We start from the raw sequence: 23,360 nt of genomic DNA on the forward strand, positions 1-23,360 counted from the left end.
CTGGCAACCAGTTCAGAGTGTCCCCTGCCCACTGCCCGGAGATGGCTGGGATGGGCTCCAGTCCCCCAGCGACCCTAATGAGGATAAGCGGTACGGCTAATGAGATGAGATGAGATATATATATATCATGATCTCATCTCATTAGCTGCACCGCTTATCCTCAGTAGGGTTGTCGTCGTCGTCGTTGTTGAGTCACTCAAGGCGCCTAAGGTAATCCTTAGTAGCGCTAGACTCGCTCGTGGGAGGCTCCCGAGTTTTCCGAAGGAGAGGGGGCTGCGACTGTCCTGTGCCGCCACGCCTGACGGGGTGCGACCCAAGCAAACCAAGCAGACAAAGCCTCTGAAGTCCTTAGTACATTCGGACAGGCCGGTGCATGATTTATGGAAGCCCCGTGGGCAGGTAGTACAGGTGATTGGGGTGTGGTCCCAGCGAATGGTTCGAAAGCACCACTGGCATTTGGACTGGGGGCCAGGGTCGCTCTCGAAGTTGCCCGTCCTAAGAAGAACAGAGAGAGGAGAGTAGAAGAAAGAGAAAGGGAGGGACAGATAGAAAGAGAGAAAGTCAGACAGAGTAAAACGCAAAAGGGGGAAAAGAGAGTAAGAGAGGTGGGGAGAGAGTAGGAAAGAGAGGGATAGAGAAAATGAGAGACAAGAGTGTAAAGGGGGAAGAGAGAAAAGGAGAGACAAAGAGAGAGGACCATGAAAGAAAGAGAGAGCGAGTCTGAGTGGATTGAGTTGGATTCGTAAGGCTCCCCCGGGAGAGAGCCCTTCGCAGGACACCACGGGAAGGTTCCTAGTCTTTGTCCTGCCCTCAGTAGGGTCGCGGGGGGGCTGGAGCCCATCCCAGCAATCATCGGGCAGTGGGCAGGAGACTGGTTGCCAGCCAATCGCAGGGCACACAGGGACAGACAACTCACTCGCTCATTCACACCTAGGGACAATTTGGACTGGCCAATTCACCTGAAATGCATGGGTTTTTTTGGGAATGTGGTAGAAAACCGGAGTCCCCGGAGGAAAACCCACGCAAACACGGGGAGAACATATAAACTCCGCACAGGAAGTCTGTAGCTGGATATATATATATATATATATATATATATATATATATATATATATATATATATATATATATATATATATGTATATATATATATATATATATATATATATATATGTATATATATATATATATATATATATATATATATAAAAATAAAACCAAATACTACAATCTACAATAACCAAATAAACATGAATTAACTTTGACTTGATCAACCATCAGAACCGGGACTACAAACTATTGTACTTTTTACCCGTTGATAATGGAAGCCAATGATTTCCTCCCCTTTGTGTGCTATCTTTGTAAGACAACGTTAAAGTTGGAAGGCAACTTCTGTTTGGCACAAAATCTCGTGTGCGATCAAGTGACTCGGCTCTGTACCATAACATTATTTTTGCTGTGAACTGGCGTGCCTGGACAGGAATGGACGGGTCGAGGTATGTTTGCAGTCTTTGTCAGGTGCCCTTCCCATTTCCCAGGACACTTCGGCAGCCTCAAAGCCAAGGGCCCCAATTTAGCACAGAACTTCTGCAATTGCACTCAATGTTAACGGAAAAACCTCACAGATCCTCATTAAAGAAAATGTAACCCAGCTTTTGATACAGTGTCATTCGGCACATTATAACTGCAAAAGCAAATATTAAAAATAAGTAGAATAACATGAAAAGAGCAATCATGTATCAACTAAAACTTGTTTATTCGAAAAACAAATTATAACGTGATTAATTATTTGAGTCTGTTTTATTTAAAAATGCACCAATCCCTGCTCTATAAATGCTGTGGTCTTTATTTGACTTAAATGTTGACCACAGCATGTCTCAAATTCCAATGGGTATTGCCAAACACCAAACAAAAAAAAAATAATAATGAGGGTAAATGATGCTGTCAACTAATACTGTGCATGTGTGTATTATTCCTTTTAATAAATCCTTGGCCATAAGGAATAAATGTGACAAAGTCTTTGCAAATGTATGGAAAACCCTCACAACTCATCTGCAGTCCACTTTGAATGGAAAAAAAAATCACACTACTGTTCAAAAGATCAGGGTCGATTAGAAATGTCCTCATTTTTGAAGAAAAGTACTGTTCTTTTCAATGAAAATAATATTTAACTAATCAGAAATATGTCCCAAAGTTTTTCCAAAGATAAATATGTTCTCTATCAAGTATGTGATAGGATTGCCCAACTGAGTTCAAAGAGCCCTTATACTTTACTTTGCACTGCACCTATCTGCTTTTATCCTACTTTTAGAAAAGCTGTACTGGGCAAAACGAAACAGGTAGGAGAAATGGGGGAGTGGAAGAGAGTGCTTGAGAGTAATGTCATGCTTGCCCGTGCGTATTTTTTATTTTTGTTTGCTGGTTCTAAAACACACTTCTATTCTATAGCAAATAAATAACCTAGATTTCATGTTGACAATATCTGTGTATTATTTGCCCTCATGTAGGTTTTAGATCAGGTGATGGTGTCATAATAGTCTGTGGTTTGCAATAATCTGTGGTCTGTGTAGCCATTTGAGACTCTTTGTGATTAAGGGCTAAACAAATAAACATGACTTGACATGACTGAAAATGTTGAAAGTAAGAAGAAGCCATTGTCAAGTATGGTCCAAAATAATGAAAAAAAAAACAAGTGTTTTTTGAGCACATCTAAGAAAACACATCTGAGAAACTCACGCATTTTCACACGCAATATGAATGAGTTGACAGAGGCTGCTATGATGATACGAACCAGGAGGTAGCAGGGTAGCAATTCCCTTCTTTAGGGATATGAAAGGCTTTTAAAAAATATAAATACGTGACACCCTACTTTTTGGCCTCATTCGTAATTAGATTAAAATGATCTCAATCTCAAGTTTAAAAATGTACAGGTTGCTGCCGAACTATTCCAATAATTAGTGAGGGAATAATGTAAAAAGCAAACATAAATATCTATATATATTTTTAAAGTTAGCAAACTGCCAGAATATGTTGTTTTTGTTGAGGGTCCCTTTTCTCATTTTACCATATTTTAAAAAGAAAATTGTAAAAAAAAGTTTGTTTTGGGAATAAAATATGAATATTTGTACTGAGAACAAGCAAAATTGTCCAATTGTTTTGATGATTTTGATTTTGGCAGAGAAAAATATTAAAAAGTAAAAAATAATGATGATGATTCTGTCTTTTATATTAAAGTATGTTACGAATTATATTTTTGATGTTGCAACCTTTGCAGTATGTACACTACCGTTCCAAGGTTTTGGGTGACCCAGACAATTTTGTTTTCCATGAAAAAGTCACACTTTAATTTATCATATGTGTTGTCCGATGCCTGTGTTATTTTGCCCATATGAATCTCTTCCTCTTGTTGACCAGTTATTTGCTACTCTTCCTTTGTTGCCAGCATGTCGACGTTGCCTCTCCACTGTAGATGTTGACACTAGTGTTCTGTGAGTACCATATCACCAGGGTGCTAGTTGAGGACCTTTAGAGTGTCCATTTCTCCAACTAGAGACTTTAATGTACTTGGCATCTTGCCACTTCTCTTTTTACTCTGGTGAGAGCCTGGTTAGTGCTGGTCTCTGAAGGGAGTTGTACACACCGTTGTAGGACATCTCCAATTTCTTGGCTATTTAATTTCTTAGAACAAGATTAGACAGTCTAGTTTCACATGAAAGTTTTCTTTTGCTGACCGTTCTGAAAGTATAATCACACCCACAAATGTGATGCTTCAGACACTTGACGAGCTCAAAGGAAGACCAGTTTTATACTGTAGCTTCTCTAACTAGCTAAACCGTTTTTAGGTAATTAGCAACACAATGTACTGTACTATTAGAACACTAGTGTGTTGGTTGCTGGAAATGGCCGTCTATACACCTATGTTGGTTAAAAAGCAGACATTTGCAGCTAAAATAGTGAGTTACCATGCTAACAATGTAAGAGGTGTATTGCTAATTAACTTCAAGTTATCTTAATTTTTTAAAAGCGCTTTTCCTTTAAATAGGGGCATTTTTTAAGCGTCCCCAAACTTTTGAATGGTAGTGTATGACAATGGAGAACCTAAAAACTGTTCTTGCGTTCAAGTGCCACTATCAATGAAAACTTAATAATGTGCTATAATAAAAGCAATCTTCTTTATAACAACAAATCATGGGCTTCAATTTGCAATGGTCTATTTGTTTTGCTTAAAAAAGGTTAATTTAGACATAATCTTTGTTGCTGCCGGGGGTGCTCCTGGGGTAGCGGAGGGAGTCCTTTTTGGGGCAGTTGCAACACAGGAAACCTCCGCCGATGATGATGAGGATCGCGGCCCCCCATCCCACGAATAGGGCGCTCCCAAATTCATACCTGCGATTGAAATTGTACATGATTGAGGTCATAGACCAAAATATACAGTAGCATTGTATGAAAACTTTTGTTTGTTAACCTGGAATTGGTTGGTGTGAAAGGGTTGTAAAAGTCTTGAGCTATTCGGTGGCCATACCAGGACGTTCCCACAAGGGCGAGGAGACCTTGGAATGTAATGGGATGGAATATTTTAAAAATCGAAAGTCAAGTAAAGTCCAAAGGCAAGTCAAGTCCATACACAGTGGTACCTCTTTAGACGAGCACTTCTAAACAAAATTCCGCATTGTTTTTTTTTTTTAACAACATTTTCGCTCGTTATGGGAAGGACAATTCAGTTCACGCGCAGTCCCAGAGGCTACCACTAGAGACCACTCAAGACAGCTCACCGCTTGTGACTGCTTACCGCCAGCATCAGCTTGTCCAGTTTACGCATACAAATTACCGCAGGCAAAAAAAAAATATTTAAAAATAATGCTTTCGTTTTTTTGGTGTGTACGTTTATCTAAAATTATAGTAACTTTCATTTTAAGTGTACAGTAAAAGCTTACATATCATCAACAGTCTCTCATATCTGTCAACCTCGTCAATTGCTCTCCTCATTATTCATTTTAAATCATCCTTATTAAGTGATAATGAACCTTATGAATACAAACCGGTACCTACTCACAGCAAGACAGACTATACAGCAGGGGTCGGGAACCTTTTTGACTCAGAGAGCCATAAAAGCAAAATATATTAATTTTATTTTGGGAACGAGCCACACCATATATTATGAGACAAATTTACTAAATTGCTAAACCCGCGCCCCAGACAAAAGCTTAGTCTTCAGCACATTTATTTTTGATGATTTAAAAAATAATGAAAAGAGAATAATGCCAGAGCCCGTGTCCCAAAATCAACAAACATACCACTTTAAACTTGTGTCTTTCTTGCAATTACTCAAGATCGGTTAAACTCATTTTGACCCTTTTTTTTCATACATATTGGTTTCAAAACCAGATGTAAGCAGTTATTTTGTAAAAACGTCCCAACATTCTGCAAACAGGGAGCCTGATGTGCTTATCTATGGTGCAGACGGCGTAGGGCGAGAGATGGGAGGGAGTGCTTGCACTTTTTGCATAGCTCCACCCATCCCTCCCACTCACCCAATCAAAAAACTTTAAGTTCTCTTCCGGTGTTTTGGCGTATTTACAGTGTGTTCTGTGGATTCATCATAAGGTATCTGAACACTGAAGAGAGATAATATAGTGAGGTTTTATATAACGGATTCTTTAGCGATGTACAGCCAGAACGAGTTTTTTTTTTTGTTTTGTTTTTTTGTTTTTTGTTTTTTCGTGTGACACCTTGACTGTAAATTGTAGTAAAAAACGTGCCCTATATATTCTGCCAAGCACTGCTTGAATATCAGCTTTGGTTTGGCTTTGTGTGTACCTGAACAGGATTAGTAGCTTACATTTTGGACGAGATGGAGAAAATTTGCATGCAATCAAATTTGTCTCCGAGCCACAGGTACTCATAGAAAGAGCCATATATGGCTCGCGAGCCATAGGTTCCCGACCTCTGCTATACAGTATTAGCAATCTACGATGACGTTGTCGTCTTCTACAGGTGACAGAGAGGATACGGATTAGAGCCGGAATGTGCAAAATGGGATTAGTCTTTTTTTTTTTTTATTTCCCGTATAAAAAGTATTATATGGCATACACATTGTAAAACAACAAAACACATATAAAATATGGGGAATACTTATACAGTGATTGACAAGTGTGTGCTCTGCAGGACTCCTTGCAACTGCCAGAGGGAGCCCCTCCTCCACAGCAGGCAAACACATTCATTACGGTGCTCAAAACAAACTCGCATTTTATTTCGTAACATTATATTTTTTATCTTATTGCTGTGTTTTAATGGTTAATTACTATGATATGTTCGTAGTGATCAGGAAGATGTGTTTTACATGTAGTTAGGGTTAACTTGAGAAACGAGAATGTTTCATATAATTTTTCATTATTTCATCATGGAATAATTCGAGCTACGAGCACGTCCCTGGAAAAAAATTAAGCTCGTAAGGTACCACTTTAGCTACTTCCAGCCAACTACCCAAAGTCAGGTGCTTAGAGCAAATCACCAGCTATAATCAAGATGATTCCACTTGTTAGCGCCACTTTGTCTTTCTGATTTGGTTGGTCTGACAAGCACTTGGTGCACTTCATGCCCACCATGGCCACTAAGAGGGCAATCAGGCAGAGAAAGATGGCCGCCAACATGAGTCCTCGTGTCCCCACAACGATGGCTGTAAAAGGGACAAGAACACACAAAAGTGGGGATGAGCTTGTTTGCAAAACGCTGTGGCAAACTTTGTTAGATGTTTCTGTAACCGCTGTTAAAATGTGAGTTATAAAAAGCAAGTTAGGAAAAAAAAAAAAAAAAATCAACATTCAAACAAAATACTCAAATTTAAAATGAAACACACTGTAATAAATATTAGATCATATAGAGAAGTTATTTAATGAAATAAATTATTTTAACTATCGACCAGTTTCAATAAAGTTTTGCCAAAAAAAGACATCATAGACATCATAGCTAGTGTCATTAGCATTTCTTTCATGATTGCTCGTAGCGGGCAGAACCTGAACTCCAGCGTACATGGCAGACAGGAACTTTGATTATCAATAGCAATTATTAACAAGACGTTGCTTGGAAAACAATATCTCTCATTTTCAGTGTGACAGTGTGATTCACAATGAAACCTAAATTAGACGATTTTTGGCCGGGCTTTTTTCCTCTCCCCGGAAAATTCCTTGATTTCTTCGACGACTGGAAATCTCGGTTAACCAAGTGGTGGATTACCCAAACTAGGAATCCAAAAATGTCGTGATTGCCTAAGTGGAGCCACCTGGGGTAATCGTTTCGCGCGCTGGAGCGCACTTCCTAATTGGATGGTGTTCCCCACTTAAGCTGTCAGCGTTCAGAGATGGACGTTCGAGTGTACTCCTCGTATCTATGAGTGTGACTCCAGATTACAAGGTACCCACGACTTCTCTTGCCTGATTCATGCCTGCCTCTCGTTGTTTGACCTATTCCCGTTACAAGTTTTGCGACCTACTCTCCCGCCCCTGCCATCGACTTACCCGCTACGCTGCACATTACGTCTTCCGTCACGGAGCTGCCGTTCCGCCCGAAGAGGCTTTCGACCAACAAGCGCCAACAACCCAAGCCTGCTCCAACGATCCTTTCTAATAAAAACTCTGAAACTAACGCTATTGGATCCGAGAGTCTGTTCTGGTTCATGACAGAACACTCGAACCATAACATGGATCCAGCGAAAGTTTCCCCTGCCTCCGAAGAATGTGGAAATGCCGAGCAGCAATCCGCGTTACAGCGCCTACTGCACACCGAAGGCGCGGTACAACAAATGGCCCATGACGTGTCCACCCTGGTTCGGCAAGTACGACACCAGCAACTGTTCGGGCAGCACCAGCAACACTGGGCCAGTTTTCCCGGTATGTTTCCACAGCAAACAACAACATCAGGGCAAAGCAACACTTCCCCAACAACCCGGCCACGAAACCCGGCTCCGCCCCTTCCCGATCAGTCCGGCACCGGCATTGTTGAACCGCGAGTGGGTTCGCCCGAGAAATTCGGTGTAGATCCCGCCCAGATCCGCCCCTTCCTCATAAATTGCCGACTGATATTTGCAATTTCGTGAACGAAGTGGCGAAAGTGGCTTATGTAATAAATCATTTGACTGGAAGAGCCCGCCTTTGGGGAACGGACGCATTTGAACGGGGGGCGACAGCATGCACCTCCTTTAGCCTTCTGGCCCAGGAAATGATCAAAGTGTTTGACTCTGGTTCCTCATCGGCCGACGCCGCCCGTTCGATCATGAACATCCGCCAGGGGAGACGTTCCATTGCCGACTATGCTATCGACTTTCCTACGCTAGCAGCCCAAAGTCACTGTAATGAAGAGGCGCTGGTCGACGCCTACCTTCACAGTTTGTCCGGTTATCTCAAGGATGAATTAGTATCCTACGCTCCTCCGGCAACACTTGACGAAGCTATCGACTTGACTGCCCAGATCGACCGTAGGGTTCAGGCGAGACGCTGGGAGAGGGAAAGTCCCATCCCATTCGTCACCAGGCAATTTCAAGAAGCTATTAATGTACCGAACCCCTCAACCACGTCCACCACATCTTATGAGATGATGGAGGTGGATCGTACTTCCCTCTCGGTTGAAGCGCGCCAGCGAAGGCGTTCCGAACGGCTATGTCTTTACTGTGGCGGCGAGGGTCATAGGGTGGTCAATTGCCCGTTAAAAGCCAACGCTCGTCGGACATAGGGGACGTCTGATTGAGCTCAGCTTTAGTTTCGTCCCCCAAGACTGATAGACTGGCCCGGAGGACCGATCTCCTTCTTTCCGGTTCATCTCAGTCCTTACATGCCCTGATCGATTCTGGCGCTGAAGCAAATATGTCCCCATTCCAGTGCGTATATGGCTACCAACCTCCAATGTTCCCTAGCCAGGAAGTGGAAGCCTCCTGCCCGTCAGCTACGGCTAACGCACGCCGCTGTCGACGAACCTGGGCTCGTGCCCGGGCCGCACTTCTCCGGGCAGGCAAGGCTCATTTAGTCGGGGCTAATCGACAGAGGAGTCCTGCTCCAAATTACCATGTGGGCCAGAGTGTCTGGCTTTCATCCGCTGATCTGCCACTGAGGGTTGAGTCGAGGAAACTGGCTCCTAGATATCTAGGCCCGTTTCCCATTGAAAGGATTATCAACTCCTCAGCAGTCCGTCTCTGCCTACCAAGGTCTATGAGAGTGCACCCCACGTTTCATGTCTCCCGAATCAAGCCCGTCAGCCGGTGCCCATTGGCACCCATACCACCTCCTCCCCCGGCTCCGCGCCTTCTGGACGGGGAACCTATCTACACGGTGCGTCGCCTGCTCCGCTCCCGACGCAGGGGTCGGGGGTTCCAGTACTTGGTCGACTGGGAAGGATACAGTCCGGAGGAGAGGTCATGGGTCCCCACCCGGCAGATCCTGGACCGATCTCTCGTGGCGGAGTTCCATCGACTACATCCAGACCAACCAGCGCCGTGCCGTGGTCGTCCTCGTGGGTCTGGCACTGCTACTCTTCCACCTGCGGACCCACCCCCTGCCGCCCCTCCGGATGCTGACGATGGGGTGTCCGTCCTTTCAGAGGAATTCTGAGAGGTACTGTGCTGTTACATATTCCTCCGTTTACCTGTGCAATTTCTTTTTTCTGTTCTAACCAACGGATTGTTTATCCATTCCTGGGGATCGCCGGTGTGGTATTTGTGGACCTTCTGTGGTTCGTCGGACGACTACTGGACGCACTATTTTGGATTATCGGTGACGTATTTTTTGGGGGGGAATTCCTTGTGACTTGCCTATGACATGTTGTTCCCTTGGATTACCTGTGTTTCCCTGTGACGTGTCTTGGATTATTTTTTTTTTCTGGGGGACTTCTGGGGCCGTCCCTTGAGAGGGGGGTTCTGTCGTGATTGCCTAAGTGAAGCCACCTGGGGCAATCGTTTGGAGCGCGCTTCCTGATTGAATGGTGTTCCCCACTTAAGCTGTCAGCGTCCAGAGATGGATGTTCGAGTGTACTCCTCGTATCTCTGAGTGTGACTCCAGATTATAAAGTACCCACGACTTCTCTTGCCTGTTTCATGCCTGCCTCTCGTTGTTTGACCTATTTCCGTTACAAGTTTTGCGACCTACTCTCCCGCCCCGGCCATCGACTTACCCGCTACGCTGCACCTTACGTCTTCCGTCACGGAGCTGCCGTTCCGCCCGATGAGGCTATCGACCAACAAGCGCCTGCTCCAACGATCCTTTCTAATAAAAACTCAGAAACTAACGCTATTGGATCCGTGAGTCTGTTCTGGTTCATGACAAAAAAGGATCTGATTGATCATAAAACTCCACATCAAGGTCTCGGTTAACCAAGTGGTGGATTACCCAAACTAGGAATCCAAAAATTGAATTGAATTATTTCTTTAGTTTTGACTGTGGGCTGCTAAACTTTGAGACACCAGCGTGTGCTTAAAGCACATACCCATGGATTCGGGATTCTCCAATCTGGAGCACATTGAAATAGTGTTTTCTTTGCTTATTGAATGAACCTTCTTGAAATTTATTTGAATTTTCATTTAAGATTAAATATGAAGTGTATTATTGTGTGACTTTAAATTCTGACACAAAAACAGATTTAGGATGATTCTAAAATTCTATCGGTACGCATAAAAAGTAAATTTTGCAACTACTAATGGTTTTATCAAACTAAATCAGAGTAGATGACCTGTCCTGAAACTGAAATAGTAATGAAACAGTTTTAGTAAACCAAGATTACCCAAATTTAGAATTTCTCATCGAACACCTTAAACCAGGGGTGTCCAACCTTTTCAGAAAGCCCGCCAGATTTGTGAAGGCCGACTAATCAGCCGGGCATTGTTTGTAGAGTCTTCAATAAATTCACCCTCCATGAAATATTTGCAGTTCTTGACACTATTGTAGCTCGCCTTTGTAGTATTTTCATTTGACTTGCAGGATATTGTGAAACTTCCAGTTGCTTCACCTTTTCACAGTGTTTGTTTCCTGTTAGCCTTTTGCAGTCAGCATGTTTTGTCCAGCACCAATTTTGATCATTTGCATTGAAAAACTCAACGCAATAGGGCTACTTCAGAAGTACTTTATTGTCTCATCTCTCATCTCATTAGCTGCACCGCTTATCCTCAGTAGGGTCGCGGGGGTGCTGGAGCCCATCCGAGCAATCACCGGGCAGTGGGCAGGGGACACCCTGAACTGGTTGGCAGCCAATCGCAGGGCACACGGGGAAAGACAATTCACTCGCTCATTCACACCTAGGGACAATTTGGACCGGCCAATCCACCTGAAATGCATGTTTTTGGAATGTGGGAGGAAACCGGTGTGCCCGGAGGAAACCCACGCAAGCACGGGGAGAACATACAAACCCCGCACAGGAAGTCTGGAGCTGGATTTGAACCCACGCAGGAGGTTCCCATGACTTGAACTGTGCCGCACATGCGCTAACCACTGCGCCGCCGTGCTGCCCGTATTTTATTGTATGAAATTTAATTTCTTGATAAATATAATTAATTTAAAATACCAGAAAAATGTAGACAGTTACTTCAATGTTCAATGTTACACGAAGGGACATAGTCTAAGAAATCCAGAAGAATGCAATCTTACTGCCTTAATGGTATATTGTGTAATTTGACTACTAAATGGCACTGTATAGCCTAATGTGAATGAAAATGAGCACAGCTTAGCAGCAAGAAGGCAGAAAAACATGGCAGTGACCTCCAGGTATGGATTCGGCTATGTAAAGGAAATACAAATTTCTCAACCTAGCACAAATGTTCCGTTTGATAAATGGTACTCAGCATATACAGCTATAGCGGAAGGAGTTGCGCGTGGCTTTGTTATCCAGTGGACGTATTAAAAACTGCAACTCATTGTTTGGATTAAAGAGGCTTGTTTTTTTCTCATGCTTCTCTCAGCATTGTGTTAAGGGAAGAATAAAATTCGTTGGCCGGCCTGATGTGGCCTATGGGCTGTAGTTTGGTGACCCGTAGGCTAAATATTCCTCAAAAGAGGACGAATTGGTAAAAACAAATAAATAAATGTTTACAGGCACAGTATAGAGCACTTGTATTGGATGAGGAAATGTTTGGGCATGTAAGAGTTTGTTCGTTGATTTCAACCTTAAGCATCTTGTATGTTACTGTCTATTAATTGTAAAAAAATTAAAGGTTTTCTACTTTTCGAATTTCATTAATCACAGGGTCTTTTTGTAACGTAACCCCTGTGGTAAACGAGGGGTCACTGTATTGTGTTTGGGTCAAGATGAGGAGAACATAGTAAGGTTTTGTTTTTTGTTTTTTTTTCAACTTTGCTCTCCATTTTCCTTCTCTTACCCACCCACTTCTGGGGCTTTTGGATGAGGTATTCGACTGACATGTCTCTACATGTATGCAGATTGAAAGCAAGGTTTAAAAGCACATAGAATTCTTTCATGGGACATGCCTCTGCTCCCAAAAAGTGTGCATTTCAACCTAGTTCTTCCCTTGCAATCAGATTATATTTGTGAAAAGAAAATGTCATGCAATAAAATATTACCTGGTAATTGAAGAAGTGAATCATACACTTTACACTGAACTTGCCCCGTGCTCTGGGACGCGCAGGATTTCCAAAGGCCTTCGTAAAGCGCCTGAGCTGTGATGATGTTGTCCCCTGCGTAGGACGATGCTTTCCACTCCACCATGATGGTGGATGCAATGGAGCCAATGAAGCCCACAAAGGCCAGTGAGAAACCAAGAAGTTGAATTCCAGAGTTGGCCATCTTGCAAATCCACAGAAAAAAAAATATCAATACAAACAAAATCAAATTCAGGTATAAATTGAAATAATACAAGAGTTGGAAATATGAAACAAATGAGCTAGGTGTTTCTATTCCTTCTTTGTCACACACTAGCACACACTTTTGATTTATTGAGCTGTGCCTCTTGGGGAGTGACCTGGAAAAAAGGGAGGTGCATTTCAGGTTAGTTGTGCATGAGTCTCTAGTGGCCATGATGGCATTCTGCAAGGAATCAAATTGCTTATTTTCCATTTTGTGCCTGTAGGTGACTGTGATTGGCCTATTCCCCATTATAAGCTAGCCAATAAAAATACAAATCTACAGAGTGACGGTGCAGCAGTTTCAGTACAAATAAAACCAATAAAAACGGTAAACATGAGAAAAATTATCAAAAACGTTAAAAACCAATATGTTAATAGTGTTGCATGTCGAAGTGTCCTTGGGTAAGACACTGAAGCCCTAATACCCCCAATAAGCAGGTTAGCGCCTTACATGGCTGCACGGCCGCTATTGGGAAATGTGAAGCACAATGTAAAGCGCTTTGGGAAGTCTTGACTTGAAAAGCGCTATATAGATGCAGATCATTTCATTTCATTTCATATATAAATAGGTACATATTCACAGAGGCAGATGTATGGAACATCATGCTCATGAATGCTTCAGGTGGGAGTTCAAGGTGGTAAGGGATTTCAGAAGCAATCTGTTCCTCACTCTGTGAGTTCCTGCTCTGATACACCTGAAGCACCTTCCAGAGTGCAGCAGATCAAAGATCGGGGAAGCTGGATGTAACCTGTCCTGAATGATGTTTTGGGCTCTGCTAAGACACCATTGGAGTAGATGTCCATCAGAGAGGGAAAAGGGCTGCTTTCAATGCCTCATTGTGTGCACCCCAGTTCAGCTCCAATACTACTGTAGGTGAAAATGCCGCCGGTCTGCAGGCTCTCAAAGGATGGGTGGTAGAAGGTCATCAGAAGCTTACTGTCTAGGTTGTCAGTCCCGAGGACTTTCAGGAAGTGTAGACACTGCAGGACCTTTTTTATGATGGCTCTGATGTTTCATCAACAAACTTGACAAGTTTTTCTCACTGATCCAAGAGAGAGAGAGAGAGAGAGAGAGAGAGAGAAAATGGAAATACAAATTTCAAAGTATATTAAATGGTAATATTTATACTCTGTTAAAGTTCCCTCTTGATTAATGTCACACTTTTTTAACATTCACATTTTACTATATACAGCGGAACCTCGGTTTTCGAACGCCTCTCAGTTCGAACAAATCGGAGTTCGACCAAAAATTTCGAGAAATTCTTGCTTCGCTGTTCGGTCAAAAATTTGGAGTTCGAACGCCGGTAATACCTGAGTGCGTACGCTAGAGTGCGATGCTGAGTGGCGTACGGGTGTAGATCGTGTGGATCGCCCCCACCCCTCGTGACCAACTGTTATCACGTGCGCACTTCCCTTTTTTTGCTTTCGCTTTTAATATCGGTGAACGGAGTGTTTTAGCCCCTAACTATGCCTCAGAAGAAGGTCGGTGCAAGCAGGACAGGTGAAAAAGGAAAACTATTGCCTTTAAGAAAGACATAATAGCTAAATATGAAAGAGTTTCCGATTTTGCGAGGGAATACAGCATGCGCCTTCTGCTGACCACCACAAAGGTAAGAAATCCTATTCATAATTCTTTTCTTTATCTTTTTTTTTTAAGCGTTCGTGTTAGCGCAATCTTTCGCACGGAAGATTACGATAACGCGAACGTACGATTAGCCTGGGTTAGCTTTTTGATTCGAGGTAAACATTCAGGGTGTTGGAACTGAGCCCAAAATTCAGGGTGTTGGAACGGAGCCCCCTTTCCAATGAAGCGCTAGCCACTTGTGGTGCTAAATGACTTGTAAACGACCTGATTTTTTTATTTTTACACGTTCATATCAGTGTAATCTTTCGTACCGAAGATCACGCTAACGCGAACGTACGATTAGCCTTGGTTAGCTTCATGTTTACGTTAAACATTCATGGTAAACATTCAGGGTGTTGGAACGGATTAAAACGATTTACATTATTTTTAATGGGAAAATCGATTTTGGTGATTGAACAAATCAGTTCTCGAACAGGGTTCCGGAACGGATTATGGTCGAGAACCGAGGTTCCACTGTATATTATTAATATTACAATGTAACTATTACTATGTAACATAGTACCGGTCTGAAAATCGAAGATGCAGAATGAGGCACGCAATTCCTTTGCTTCATGGCACAGGGCAATAGTGACACTAATGATTCTGATTTCGCCCACACTTCAGCCAAAAACAATATTATTAGTGATAGTATTAGCAAGCTAACGGTAGGTAAAGCCATTCGATACATTTTTTTCTTGTTGTGTGTATGTTTTTCTGAATAAAGAATTACCTTATCTATTGATGCTTTTATTCAAAACAAAGCAGTCTTGGATCTCAAGACAATAACACGTTCTTCTCTATGCTAGAATTTATATATTGCTTTCTTGCTCTTACAGTCAAATGATGAATAAGATTTCTGTTCATTCATTTGGAAATCTGACTGTGCCTCACCAGACACAGACCTTACCGCCATAACTGCTTAAGTCAATGTTTTTTTTTTTATCAGATACAGAACTGTCTGATGCATCCAAATAAATAAATTCACAAAACGTGAGTAATTTCATAAAATGCAGTTTTTTGTACTTGTAAATATTATTACCTAATTGCATTTGTGTTTTTGGTAGTACTTGGTCAGGGATTAAACGCCTGACCTCCTAGTTTCAAGATAGACACTCCACCACAACGCTGAATCTGTTTCGGTGACTTATAATGTGGCTACTGGTGATGTCCACAATGAAACCAAATCCAGCCAAATTGTTACGTGATTGCACGTAAAGACTTGATTAACAACAAAAACACCACTACAAACCACCCCCAAAAACAGGCTGGTTAGGCCCATGGTTAGACCTATCCTGATTTATACCATAACCATTGACGCTGTCTTCATAAGGCAGTGGATTAAACACTGATAACAAGGTAAATTCACTTTGTAATATAAATCATAAATTACAAAGTACTCCGTCAAAGTAGTGACCAAAACTGCAAACAATCGGCTTGTTAAATGTTTTCTTTTTGAAGCTTGTCATATTCGTTTTCGTAACCAATACAGTAATTGAAAGTGGCTGTATTAAGGGTAAAAGGAATTGACTGACTGGCCAGCGACCAAAGGTTTGCTCTTGCCCAATTCCGACTTGCTGTGTGTTATTTGCTTTTCAGTCAGCTGCTTGCTGAATTTCATTTCTATGCTCCAAGATCAGGCAAGAAAGGTGAGTTGAACTGTATCGTAGCTTATACAATTGTGAAACTTATACAATTGTGAAACAATTGTGGCAAACGACAAAATACAAATGCATTCTGATTGCATTTATTCACGCTTTTTTTTTAAACTATATGGACTTTATAATGAATCTGTACTATAACTCCTACTGAAAGCTGACACTGCTTCAACATTATGTGCTATTTTCATGAATTCGTACTCTTAACACAGTTCAAATGACTTAATTCAAATGTACTGTACTCGAAAGTTTAATACATCGGAACTGCCAGCTTGTGCCACAAATATTACAGTATATAAGTTGTACATTGGCTCCAACGATTCTTTCATGAATCGCTAGAGGGCGACTACAGACCAGAAAGGGTACTGGACCGACAGCCCACTGTCACCAAATAGAGATAGGAGACGAGACCCTAATTTCATGCCAATTGCAATTCATGGATGCTTTACTCCGTAAGTGTGTGTAAAAACATGTTACCGTTTGAGTGCTGTGAGCAACGCAACGTAGCAGACTTTTACTTACTTTTAGCTGCAAATGTGAACAAAAACATCAGATTTCACCCAATTTTAGCGTAAGTCTTGACTTGGCCAAGGCTCAAACCTGTGACTTCCCATTCTCTGGAGCGTGTGTCCAAACCTAAGGGCACTGGACAGTTCTCCATATGCAGCTTTTCATGAGAAACTGGGTGCACTGTCCGATAGGGCGCGCCCTACAATTTGAAGACAATCTGAGACTTTTATGTGCACACGTGGGCGTCAAAATACAGAAGTTTAGTAGCAAATGCTGCAGTTGAAAGAGGCATGCACCCACCACACAAGAGTGCAATCGTTTTGCCTTAAAAAGCGTGTCTGTGACTTATATTCTGAGTAAAATAACATTGGGTGATTCTTCAAAGTTTGTTTTGCGAATGGCGCCTATCTTTGGTGCAGCATGGCGGCGCAGTGGTTAGCACGTGTGCGGCACAGTTCTGAGGTCGTGAGATCAAACTTCCTGTGTGGAGTTTGCATGTTCTCCCTTTGCTTGCGTGGGTTTCCTCCGGGCACTCCGGTTTCCTCCCACATTCCAAAAACATGCATGTCAGGTTAATTGGCCGGTCCAAATTGTCCCAAGGTATGAATGAGCGAGCGAATTGTCTGTCCCTGTGTGCCCTGCGATAGCTGGGATGGGCTCCAGCTCCCCCGCGACCCTACTGAGGATAAGCGGTGCAGATAATGGATGGATGGATGGAATGGCCTATCTTTGGTCAGTTTCAGTGGACATATATAAAACTGCAGGTCATATTTTTTGTTGTGTTTCTCTCACTATTGTCTCACAGGCCAGATTGAACCTGTTGGCGGGCCTGACCCGGTCCACGGGCCGAATGTCTGACACCACTGATTTAAAGCAGTTTGGGTTGAACACTCAAAAAAATCACGCCCACCAAACTTAAAAATCTCATTAAAAACTGGCAATTGAAAAACAAAAGAGAAAAGGCAAAGGGGAAAAACTACGTAATCGATACCTGTTAATAAACCTTCTGTTTTTTAGGGGAAAATGGAAAGCGGACCATATCCAATTTTGGTCTGGCTTTTGCTTCTGTGTCCTAAATTCACCGTGTTGTCCCACATCACGTGTCCACAGAAATGCCAGTGCTTCACGCCGGCCCAAGTCCTCTGTGCAGATGAACACATGACATCGGTGCCCAAGAACATTTCTAGAGAGGCGAAAGAGGTCATCATCATGACATCAGCTGTGCAGTATTTGCTCCCCACCTCCTTTGAAGAAAGTCCCCAACTCAACAAACTTATTTTGCTCAACAACCCACTGCGAAGTATTCATTCGCAGGCTTTTCGAAACCTTTCGGGTCTTGAAGAACTTGAGATTAGCGGGAACCCTTGGCTGGACCGTTTGTTTCTGGGGACCTTTTTCAAGCAGAGCAATCTCACCAAGCTACAGCTTAACTATAACAAGTTCCAGACTATTCTCCCGGGTATGTTTAACTCGCTAAAACTTTTAGAAAGCCTTCAGATGAAGGGTAACATGGTATCAAGTTTACCCACATTATTGTTTAGGTACCTTCAAAATCTGCAAATGTTGGATTTATCGCTGAATAAAATCATGGCAGTGGAAAGAGACACATTTTCTGGCTTGTCTGGCCTGGAGATTCTTCAGATGAACAACAACCAAATCAGAAATATTTCATCCGACACTTTCTATGACCTTGGGCAGCTGATGGAGCTCCATTTGGAGGGAAACAAAATATCAGAACTTACTGATGGAGTCTTTCCCGTTTTCACCAAACTAAAGGTGCTGAATCTCCGCAGAAACAGTCTCATAACTTTCAGTGGAAAAGTGTTTGGGAATGCTGCGTCCAATTTGACTTATCTGGATCTCAGAGGAAACAGATTGGCAGATGTGTCCTTTTTACAAACACTGACATCCCTGACGGACCTTCTCCTGTCATCCAATCGTCTGTCGAGACTTCCTGAAGACGTTTTTAGAAACATCACCTCGCTAGAAAATCTAGATCTTTCTGAAAACCAGCTGACAGAGTTACCAGACAGGATTTTCGCCGACCTCAAAAGCATCAAAACGATCCACCTCCATAAGAACCGTCTGACTCAGCTGGATTCCGGATTGTTCCACGACCAGGAGTTCATTCAGCAACTCTACCTGTCCGACAACCAACTGCAAAACCTCCCGTTGGGCCTCGTCGACCACTTTACTCTCCCGCATATCATGCGACTGCACGGAAACCCTTGGAAGTGCGACTGCCACATGTGGTATGTTCATGATTTGGTGCTTAACAACAACCAAGACATTGAGATGCCAGACCGAGTGCAGTGCGAGAATCCAGACTTCCTGCGGAGGAGACCAGTGACGTCCTTAGGCAAAGACGAACTTCTGTGCCGTTTGCCGTTAAACGAAACGACCGACCTGAGCGGCTGTATCCTTCGAAAGTCTGGTGAATCACTGTTTATAAAGTGCCAAGTGGAAATATGCTCTCCGCTGATGGTAAAAATACAATTTCTGGAGCGCAATGGCAGTGTTCAAGAGCACATTTGGAAAAAAAACTGTTCTCAGTACACCAATTCGACAGAATTTACAGCGCCTATGCCATAGACCGGAGTTTCTCAACCACCATATTGCTATGCCACTGCTCTGTGATACCAGGGGTGCAGTAGGAAATTGACCAATTTTATCAAGTTGGTGACAACAAATTCAATCATTTGCAAAAAAAAAAAAAAAAGAAGCCTTTATTGAGTGTCTCTGTTATTTTACATTAACTGGAGTACCTTCCTGTAAGCATAATACTCTTCTGTCTCAGGAGGTTGTAGCGGATTGTTTTTTGTTTGTTTTTTAACAAATAACTGTTAATGAGGTAGTTATGTTGCTCAATAAAGACTTTTGATCTTGAACTGCTAAACAACACCAAAATAACGAGAATAATCTGATTCCACTGGCGGATAAGTATGCTAGTTTTTAATATTGTAGATCCCATAAAAAAGGAGTAAATTAATGCTACAATATATATGAGTGACTAATAGCCTGTTTATGTTCCAGTGGCAAATTATTTTGCTCATGTGGCCCTGCTGAACTCTTCCCCAAAAGGTAAAAAGATGGTATACTAACGTGTTAGAAATGTTATATAATTGCAATAGTTGGCACACAAAACCTGAATGAGTTGCAGATAACAGTCATCAGGGCAAGCGCAGTAGTTGGTTCCAAGTGAAGAATCACTAATAGTGATACAATAGCTGCCTCTAGTGGTGAGTACATCCATCCAGATTCCAGACAAAAACAATTTCCCACCAAAACAAAGAAACCTGTTTTACCTCAATTAGTCAAGGTGACAACCAATAATGAGAGCAACTTTATGTTGCTAACCTTTTGTTAATGTTGGCTTAATTTAAAAAAAAAAAAGTCAATAGATAACATGGAGCCACGAATAGTTTATTTTTTATTTGTTTTTGCTTTTGACGGGCCTTGAGAGCTTTTCAATGAACAAAAGTGTGCCATGGTCAAAAAGGTTGAGAAACTCTACTCGATAGATTCCTTTACAATTGGTTTTCATACAAGGTTTTGTGAAGAGTTGCCAGATGTATTCCGAGTTTCACTCAATTCTGCAAATAAACAAAGATGCAGATTAGAAGCACAAGGGGGTGGGGGGATGAACCTTTTTCTACAAGTTTCAAAAGGTCAGATAGTGGTTACATTTACGTGTATGTAATAGTGCAACTTGAATCAGAAATCAGATTTTTGGACCAAGCCGAATTTATCGTTTACAGGACGGGTGACTAACAAATAGCTCGTATAAGTTGCGTTTGTGATGATAGATAGACATCGTTTTCTGCAATTTTGACATTAAATAAAACACTATTTCACCAAAATCAACTAAGTACCGTGCTTGTTTTTCTCCTCAAGTTGTGACTGTACGTTGCTTGCTGGAAGCATGGACTTATACTTTATATTGATGGATACAACCATGGCCACTTTGCCATGGGGTCAGAATATTAAAATGGAAACGTCACAAAGAAATCGACCAGTACACATTTTTAGCCAGTACACCAGAGTTAGCATTTATTATACAATCCTGCACTTACAAGTCCAGTTCTTCATGGCACCAGTGAAAAAAAAACTAAATGTATCTATCAATATATAGTATCTAACCCTAAACCTGACTATACTGGTACTTGATGCTGTCCACGCATGAATACGGACAGTTTTATGCAAGTTATTTCCAAAATGATTCTTCAGATTTTGTTTTTTTCATTGGAGACCTCTTTACTTGTACATAACACTTTGGAAGCTAGCATTGTCAGCAATCATTATCCCTGGCTCCCTTTTTACTCCTTTTGCAGCATCGGCTGACTTTGGTTTGAGTTTTTTAGAGAATCTGTTTGTCAACGGAAAATAAATAACTCCACCCGAGTAGGACTGTCTGTTTTCGAAAAACAAAGTAATGTCATTGAGAAAATCCTGTGTAAAAAAGGTCCAACTGGCCTCTCATCATCCCATGAACCTTCTCTGTTCAGCCCGGTGCTTGTGAATAGCGAGAAGGTATAAAGATGCAAAAAGGCAGCAGGGAGGAGACAAACATGGACACAACAAGGCACACAGATGGCTCCACCTCGATTACGGCATGCTAACCCGCGCTTAATAAGGGACAAAGGTCAGAGGGGTGGATTGGCTCGTCTGTCCTGCGCAATGACATCGCAATTCAAAGGACAAAACAAGTGTGAAGGCTTGACCTCCGCAGGACGTAATCCTTACTCGACCAGAGAAGTGCACACTCAAAATCCAATTCACAACTTTTTCGTTGATTCGGAAAGAAGAGAATGGTATTATACTAACCGAATATCATTTATATATTTTGCATGTATTTCATAATGAAAAAATGGAATTAAAGTTTCATTAAAATACTTATTAAAATGGATTCATATACATTTTGAATGGTTGGATTTATTTGAAAACGGTTTCATTTAAAAAAATATTAAAATTTACATGTGTTTAAAAAATATTTGAATATATTAATAATGTTAAAACACCAAGAAATTATTCAATAACTACAATTAGAAAATCTTGTTATGTTTTCCACTGAGAAATAAATGGAATTTAAATGTATTTGAAATATCCCGCCACCTTATTTTAATTTTTATTTTAATAGATAATTTTGGTTCATTCACTCTGTGAAACAAAAACAATGAGAAAAACATATATTTCAAATGTAAAGATTTTTTTTGGTTGGGGGGCTGGCTTCCCCCTTAATGGGACACTGTGTAAATTTGACCTCTTAATGTCGCTGTATTAAGTAGTACAACCAAAAACGAGTGCTAAAAAGCACACACACACACACACACACACACACACACACACACACACACACACACACACACACACACACCAGGATTTATAAAGTACTTTAGATAGATTTAGATAGATTATTTCACCTTTTTTTAAGGAACATAGTGTATCAATTAGTGCCTCCTAGTGGTAAAACCAACTTCTTTTATTTAAAAAACACTGACTTGAATATTAAGAAAAAAATACATGCACTTTCATAAAAAAGTGCATTTTTATGCACGTGGGTTAAGAAATTGCAATTTATTTTACTTAATATTAGGCCTACATAGAAGGAGGTGACATGATTGTCTGCTATCTTACTGCTACTGGTACAACCAGAAACCAAAAACTTTGGTAAGGCTGGGGGGGAATGAGAATAAATATTGTGCTTTTTGCTCACTTTGAGTCTCCCTAGTTTTTATTCTTCCTTGTGCTTTGTAGCATTTGTTGTGGGTAACACTACTCATTAGTGGTCAAATATTATGCAGTGTCCGTTTAACATTATATATGAAAACTCAACAAGGCCCATTTGTGTGATTTATGAATTTTAAAGAGCAAGAGTCCCTTACGTCACTTCAGAGTATTGTCTCATTCTCATGCAGTATATTTATTCCGAAAGAGTGCTGAGAATGATACAGTTTTACTGAAAAGGCTTCAATAGAGTTATCGGCATCCATCAGCGCTTGTCACCGGCCCGACTTGTGGCAGCAGGTCCCGAGAGATTTCCTGTGATGTCAGATAAAAAGCGAACGTTAACCCCCTGGTCCGAACCCGCTCAGTGGGCAGTAAGCGCTCCGCACAGCTTCTGTAAGAAAAGAGGGCAGGACACTTTATCTGGCGGGACAAACAATGTCCGAAAGAACACAAAGCTGTGAGAAGTACAAGGAGGGAGGAGGTTCCCACAGAGTTTAGAGTGTCCAGCGTGGAGTGAGGTGACAAGGCCACAAAGAGGTCATCCGAGCCTGAGTGCCCCGGGCAAGAATATGACCTTCCCTACTGGTCCTAATAGATTCGTGAAGAAAGTTAGTTGCGGTTTCAGATGTCTTGCAAAGCTTTTGTTTGGTGAGGAATCCTCATGGGGAAAATTAATGGCTAGATTGTACATTTTAATGTGAAACCTGAGGGTTTTAAAGCAAGGTTTGTTTTGCCCGCTTGCAAAGTTTAGTTATAGTGGCCTACGAGGCCAAGTTAGTAGTGTGTAGCCCTTACGGTTCCTGTTTTTCTTTAACGAATATGTTAGTGTGCTGTAAGATAGATAGATAGATAGATAGATAGATAGATAGATAGATAGATAGATAGATAGATAGATAGATAGATAGATAGATAGATAGATAGATAGATAGATAGATAGATAGATAGATAGATAGATAGATAGATAGATAGATAGATAGATAGATAGATAGATAGATAGATAGATAGATAGAT

General features: G+C 41.6%; 2 protein-coding genes across 3 annotated transcripts; one reads left to right on the forward strand and one right to left on the reverse strand.

The window, feature by feature from the left end:
- Positions 1 to 1,737: 1,737 nt before the first annotated feature.
- cldn1 (claudin 1) lies at positions 1,738 to 12,939 on the reverse strand. Of its 2 annotated transcripts, none has more exons than XM_088335335.1 (4): positions 12,552 to 12,939; positions 6,512 to 6,676; positions 4,466 to 4,550; positions 1,738 to 4,386 (listed from the first exon to the last, which is right to left on the reverse strand). In XM_088335335.1, the coding sequence occupies exons 1-4, from the start codon at positions 12,772 to 12,774 to the stop codon at positions 4,239 to 4,241; spliced, it is 621 nt and encodes a 206-aa protein (XP_088191461.1). In that variant the 5' UTR covers positions 12,775 to 12,939; the 3' UTR covers positions 1,738 to 4,238. The 2 variants fall into 2 exon arrangements, with proteins under 2 accessions (XP_088191461.1, XP_088191469.1); XM_088335343.1 differs by lacking the exon at positions 12,552 to 12,939 and adding an exon at positions 7,534 to 7,844.
- Positions 12,940 to 16,047: 3,108 nt separating this feature from the next.
- Positions 16,048 to 21,626, forward strand: LOC148374363 (uncharacterized). Its single transcript, XM_088335421.1, has 2 exons — positions 16,048 to 16,103; positions 17,640 to 21,626. The coding sequence occupies exons 1-2, from the start codon at positions 16,080 to 16,082 to the stop codon at positions 19,212 to 19,214; spliced, it is 1,599 nt and encodes a 532-aa protein (XP_088191547.1). The 5' UTR covers positions 16,048 to 16,079; the 3' UTR covers positions 19,215 to 21,626.
- Positions 21,627 to 23,360: the final 1,734 nt, after the last annotated feature.

Source organism: Urocampus carinirostris, chromosome 1, assembly GCF_059441175.1.
Source record: "Urocampus carinirostris isolate Australia breed hairy pipefish chromosome 1, RoL_Ucar_1.0, whole genome shotgun sequence".
Lineage (NCBI taxonomy): Eukaryota > Metazoa > Chordata > Actinopteri > Syngnathiformes > Syngnathidae > Urocampus > Urocampus carinirostris.

Bases quoted from the DNA above. Each gene is read 5' to 3' on its own strand.
- cldn1 (XM_088335335.1), bottom strand. From the start codon at position 12,774: ATGGCCAACTCTGGAATTCAACTTCTTGGTTTCTCACTGGCCTTTGTG. The intron at 6,677-12,551 runs GTAATATTTTAT...TCCCTTTTACAG, and splicing joins TTCACTTCTTCAATTACCAG to CCATCGTTGTGGGGACACGA. The intron at 4,551-6,511 runs GTGATTTGCTCT...TTACATTCCAAG, and splicing joins AATCATCTTGATTATAGCTG to GTCTCCTCGCCCTTGTGGGA.
- LOC148374363 (XM_088335421.1), top strand. From the start codon at position 16,080: ATGCTCCAAGATCAGGCAAGAAAG. The intron at 16,104-17,639 runs GTGAGTTGAACT...TCTGTTTTTTAG, and splicing joins TCCAAGATCAGGCAAGAAAG to GGGAAAATGGAAAGCGGACC.